This window comes from Aristolochia californica, unplaced genomic scaffold (genome assembly GCF_029961685.1).
Source record: "Aristolochia californica isolate CCGP_79_NKW_82.1479 unplaced genomic scaffold, dmAriCali1.0.hap1 SCAF_3, whole genome shotgun sequence".
Classification (NCBI taxonomy): domain Eukaryota; kingdom Viridiplantae; phylum Streptophyta; class Magnoliopsida; order Piperales; family Aristolochiaceae; genus Aristolochia; species Aristolochia californica.
This window is the reverse complement of record NW_027181992.1, coordinates 16,623,788-16,629,373: the sequence shown is the minus strand read 5'-3', so window position 1 is coordinate 16,629,373 and position 5,586 is coordinate 16,623,788. Positions and strand designations below refer to the sequence as shown.

Sequence of the window (5,586 nt, the reverse complement as noted above, 5' to 3'; positions counted from 1 at the left end):
CGGTCTACTGTGCGCCCTCCCGTCTGTGGCCGTTCCCTGCTGTTCAACCTCCTTCCTTCTTAAACTCAGTATAACCTTCCTTCTTAAACTCAGTATAATCCCCATTTGTGATTTTGATTTATTCCTTTTTCGCTTCTGCGCTTCGCTTTCTTCCTCTCCCCCTTCCCACTGTACAGTATAGGAAAATCTGCAACAGCCATGGCTGCAAACAAGTTTGCGACCATGTTACATAGAAATGCGCACCGGATTACGGTAGTTCTTGTCTACACCGTTCTGGAATGGATTCTCATAATCCTTCTCCTCCTAAATTCCTTGTTTTCATACCTCATATCGAAATTTGCTTCCTTCTTCGGTTTACAGACACCGTGTTTATGGTGTTCGAGGGTCGACCATGTGCTCGAGCCGCAGAAGGGGAAATTTTCTTACAGAAGTCTTTTCTGCGAGACTCATGCCAAGGAGATTTCGAAACTGGGTTATTGCTCAAATCATCGGAAACTGGCCGAAACCTGCGATATGTGCGAGGACTGCTCATCCTCGCGGCCTTCAATGGGTGGGGCGGAGCGACGAATCGCTTTTTTCTCTTTGCTTTCTGGTGACGGGGCGTCCAACAGCCAACTGGGTACCAAGGATGCAAAGTGTTCGTGCTGTGGTGCGACAGTAGATGAAGGACTATACTCGCCGTATTTGCTGTTGAAGCCTTCCTGGGATGTTTTAGATTATGCGCCTAAAGGAAATTTGGTCAAGGAAAAAAGTACAGAGGCTGATAATTCTGATGATTTTAATGATGTAAAGTACTTGGATCCGTCCAAACCGGATTCCCTGAGAGACGTCGACGACGATGAAATCAGGAAAAGAATTGAAATGGCAGAAAATCAGCTGCTTTCTGATTTTTCCGAAGACAAAGTTCCTGAAGGAACAGAAAAAATGGCAGAGGAAACAGATGAAAAAGGTGCCCTTATGCAACCGGAGCAAGATCTTGTGGATGATCATCCATCTATGCATTTGGAAGGTACCACTGTTTGGGAGTCAGGTGAGGATAATGGATTTTCGATTCAATTAAGTTGTAGAGAGGATCCATCTTTCATTATCCTCTCTCCTCGTTCTGAACACCAACCTGTTGAGGATCTTATCGTTCCGATTGAATCGGTCGATTCTATGACTGCAAAGAGCCATAGCGGTCCAAAAATCAATAACGAGGATGAACAACTCAGCCATCCTGAAGAATTTGACGTTGCCGAACCCGAAATTCAGAATCACTGTAGGCCAACTATGCTAGTTGAGACCACATTTGAAGTCAAGGAAGAAACTGCGATTGAAGAGGTTGAATCAGTGCGGGGAAATGAATCGTCTTCGTGCTTTCCAGAGAGTGAGTACATCGGAGACTTGATTCAAGATAAAGGTGACGGCATTGCTCAGACACAAGAAATTCAAAGTCTTCCAGGTAGTGTGAAGGGGATAGAAGCAGTCGTGAAGGATTCTGATGAATATTCTGGTAAGAATATTACAAGCCTCTGATTTTATTATTAAATGATTTTAATATATATAGGGTTTCTTCTTGTTTCCTGAAGAAATTTTCATAAAGTTTCATTTATATATGCAGCATTCCTGGACAGCAAAATTGTGGACACTGTAATCAACTGTGAGAACGAGGACAGAGAAGCCTGTGATGAGGAACAAACCGCTCCCCATTCTCATGATTCAATTCCTATAGAAGGATTCCCGAAGGGTCTTTCACTTTCAGATGAAAAAATGAACGATGGTCACCAAGGTTTGTGTCCCACCTTCGAGTTTCTGTTCCTTTAGAAAACTTAGTGTGGTCATCAAATTCAAGTTTGAAAATAGCCGCTAATTTGTGTAGCTTACTGACGTAGGGGATAATGAAATCAAGGAATTGGCAATGGGTGGCGGACGATGTGGCTTGATTTCTCAATCACTTCCTGAGAATGAAGCGGTTGAAAGATTCGAGGTCGAGGAAGACAAAGCACCTGAAACACCCACTTACTTGGAAAATATCCACTCGTTGCACAAAAAACTACTATTCGAAAGAAAAGAGTCGGGTACGGAATCCTTGGATGGTAGTGTCATAAGTGACATTGAAGCTGGCGAAGTTACAATTGATCGCCTCAAAGTGGCGTTGAAGGCAGAACGAAAAGGTTTATGTGCTTTATATTCTGAACTAGAAGAAGAGAGAAGCGCTTCAGCTATAGCAGCAAACCAAACAATGGCGATGATAACCCGGCTTCAGGAAGAGAAGGCTGCCATGCAAATGGAAGCTCTGCAATATCAAAGAATGATGGAGGAACAATCCGAGTACGACCAAGAAGCTTTGCAGCTCCTAAATGAGCTCATGATGAAGAGAGAGAAAGAGAAGCAGGAGTTGGAGAAGGAGCTGGAATTATACCGGAAGAAGGTATTTCACTACGAAGCTAAGGAGAAGAGGATGATGAGCAAGAAGAAGTATAACGGGGTTAACCGAACCTCGTCATCTTCTTCTAGTCTTGTAGATAGCGATGAGCTATGTGTAGATCTTAATGAAGGGGAAGAGTGTGACAACGGATTTCATGTAAGCGCACAGAACACTCCTACTGAGGAAATATTATGTTCTGGTGTGACCCAAGAAAGTACAAAGCATTTGAGTACACTTGAAGAGTCATTAGCTGATTTCGAGGAAGAGAGATTATCCATCCTGGAGCAACTGAAAGCCCTGGAAGAGAAGCTCTTCACATTGGACTATGAGGAAGAGCTATTTGAAGATGTGAAGTCAATTGAACACTTCACAGAAAATGGTGAAGTAAGCAGCCTCAACTTTGAATTTGACGGTCCTGAAGAGAATGGGATGGCAAATGGGTTCTCTGATGAAATGAGTATCAACGGAAAGCTCCATCTCGAGAGAAGAAGCACGGGTTCGAAGGCAAAAAGGCTTTTGCCTCTTTTTGATGCAATTAGTATGGAAAACGAAGAAGATCTGCATGAAGAACAAGACGCAGGTGTTTTCCCACAAAGTTGTGCTTCGAAGACCGCTTCAGAAAAGAAGAATCTGGCTATTGAAGAAGAGGTGGACCATGTTTACGAGAGATTGCAGGCTCTTGAGGCTGATAGGGAGTTCTTAAAGCATTGCATAAACTCCTTGAAAAAGGGAGACAAGGGAATGGATCTGCTTCAAGAGATACTGCAACATCTTCGCGATCTCAGGACAGTTGAACTTCGAGTGAGGAGTTCGGCTGAGAATCTCTCATGAACTCCATCATCATTGGCAGAAGGTCAGTTAACCAGTTCGTGGCCAACTTACTAGCAAATCAAACTGCATTTGAAAAGATATATTGCCTCAACTTTTTTTTTTTTTTTTTTTTTGTGAAAGAAGGTCAACTTCAGGGTAGAATTGGATCGTGATGTCAAAAAAAGGCAGCTGGAAGGGGTTGCAGCATTGCGAGATCCACCGAGGTGAATTGATCTGTCCTGAAAGGGAGAACTGGTTTGGATGGTTGATGATGTTTTAGTAGAGTCGAGGCAGAAAAGAAACGAGGTTTGCTTGTCATTGTCCTCTTAGTAAGCCCAAAGTTTTTGTTGGGTTTTTTTTTCGAGGCTTCCCACCTTTGAGGTGAAGGTGGCGGTGGCAAGGAGTGGTTGGCAGGCCACTCTGTCGAATGAGCGTGTGTGTCTGGCTCAGTGCCAGGTATGGAACAGGTTAAGGACAGATAGGACAAGGACAGTGTCTTCTTTCTTTATTTTTTTTTTAATTTTGTTTAGAGAGAAGGGTAAAGGAGTACCCTTTTTCTAGCACATGGTTTTGATCATCGTGAGTATTGATTCTCTTTTCATCACTTTATTGAATAGTTGGATTTGTACACACTGTATTCATTCTTCCGTTTTGTGGTGATCATGAAGCCAAACAAACAATGATGAAACTTTATTCAGATTCTTTCATATTTTCACTTTTTATTTCTCAGCAGGTGTTTAGGGTCCTAGCTAAAATTTTGGTGATTGGGGGCCGAGATAAACTTAAAGATACTGTTGTAACATGAAACTCTTACACTGTCAAATGCTCAAACTGTTACTCTAAAACTGGGTGGGACCAATCATTTAAATCGGGTTTAATTAGATCTAATCCCTTCTCTATGTTGTATAATATTAAAAATCAAGAAGAGTACGGATGGGGGTTGTTCCCAATACGATGCACAAGTGAGGAGACAGTGAACGACCCCCTCATCCTATTGCAACCATAGCAAGGTAGAGAGGGGCAACCCCCCTCTTCCTCTTTTTATGACTAAGTGGGAGAGGAAGAAGAGGAGGGGGCCTATCACCCTCTCCTCTCTATTTTCTTTGTTTAAAACAACAGGAAGAGATTATTTGAGAAAATTTAGGCCACTATGAATGAGAGAATGAATGAGTGTGGAACGAGATAGCTTCAGGACATTTAAGACCAAAACCCAAGAGAGAGCGAACCAAGGCAAGGTACGAATTTTTTTGTGTATTGAATGATTTGTAGATGGATTACTGGGGTTTATATAGGTTTTACGAAAACCTTAAAGGAGAAATAAATCACAAGGACTTCCACTTACAAGTTGTAAATAGGTATTTTTACATAATTACATAAATCAATTCAAAATAGCGTTCAATCATTCTTTTCTTCTTCCTTTGATTTTAGATCTTGATTTCCTTGTTTGATTTTGCCTTAATCTTCTTCATTCATAGAGTAATTTGAGATAAGTTATCTCCTTGATTGATTTTATCATGATTTATAGAAGATCCTTGAGTTGGATATAGTGGGCCCCACATATGAGAGATAAGGGATTAAATTCTCTAGAACCATGCATGGGGACATCCTCTTTTGAGTGGATGACGTGGACATCACCCTTGCATGGTTCTGCATAGGTGATTTGTCCCTCTTTGCCTCTTGTGCCACCTTTAAATGAACTGGTTTTCTTTGTAGTGAAGGGCTTTGATATAGCTTGAAATAATGCATATTCTTGTACTTGTTTTTGTATGTTCATATTTCTTTGCTGCTTTCCATTCCCCCTCAAGCTGGACTGAGAGGTTGACCAAACAATCGGCTTGGTGATAAGTTGGTGAAGCTGGTTGATAGAAGGACTACTATGAACTTGAAGACATCCCATTGTAACTTTCTTGCAAAAAAATTGATAGTCTGTGCAAATATGTTATTGTGAAAGTGAAAAGTAGGTTGTGAGCCAAGTAAGTAGCACTTAAATTGTCACATAGAGGAGAAGGAGATCGAGTTGAGTATATGTGTAAATCTATAGAAGATACTGAAACCAAGTGATTTTCAACACATGTAGAAGTCATGGCTTTGTATTTGGCTTCAGTAGTGGAACGAGATATTGTAGGTTATTTCTTTGCAGACCAAGAGACAATATTGGGTCCTAAGAAGACTGTATAACCTTGTTAATGGGCAACCACTCCAATCTGCATCGAAAAAAGGCAAGGATATCTAGTGATGAGGGTTTTGAAAAGACTAAACCATTGTCTATGGTACCTTTAAGATATCGATTTTTTAACTAGTATAAAGTTAAACCCCCTCTAATATTTATGCCACTTTTTAAGTACCTAGCCAATACTACCCAAAAGACC

At 41.2% G+C, this 5,586-nt stretch overlaps 1 protein-coding gene across 3 annotated transcripts; it reads left to right on the top strand.

The window, feature by feature from the left end:
* On the top strand, positions 1–5,339 carry LOC137958954 (myosin-binding protein 3-like). Of its 3 annotated transcripts, XR_011114028.1 has the most exons (5): positions 2–1,492; positions 1,601–1,768; positions 1,872–3,260; positions 3,362–3,441; positions 5,023–5,339. XR_011114028.1 is itself a non-coding variant. In XM_068806179.1 (4 exons), the coding sequence occupies exons 1-3, from the start codon at positions 199–201 to the stop codon at positions 3,236–3,238; spliced, it is 2,829 nt and encodes a 942-aa protein (XP_068662280.1). In that variant the 5' UTR covers positions 1–198; the 3' UTR covers positions 3,239–3,260; positions 3,359–3,943. The 3 variants fall into 3 exon arrangements, 2 of the variants coding, with proteins under 2 accessions (XP_068662280.1, XP_068662279.1); XM_068806179.1 differs by lacking the exon at positions 5,023–5,339 and having other exon boundaries at positions 1–1,492; positions 3,359–3,943; XM_068806178.1 differs by lacking the exon at positions 5,023–5,339 and having other exon boundaries at positions 3,362–3,943.
* Positions 5,340–5,586: the final 247 nt, after the last annotated feature.

Bases quoted from the DNA above. Each gene is read 5' to 3' on its own strand.
- LOC137958954 (XM_068806179.1), top strand. From the start codon at position 199: ATGGCTGCAAACAAGTTTGCGACCATGTTACATAGAAATGCGCACCGG. The intron at 1,493-1,600 runs GTAAGAATATTA...TTATATATGCAG, and splicing joins GGATTCTGATGAATATTCTG to CATTCCTGGACAGCAAAATT. The intron at 1,769-1,871 runs GTTTGTGTCCCA...TTACTGACGTAG, and splicing joins AATGAACGATGGTCACCAAG to GGGATAATGAAATCAAGGAA.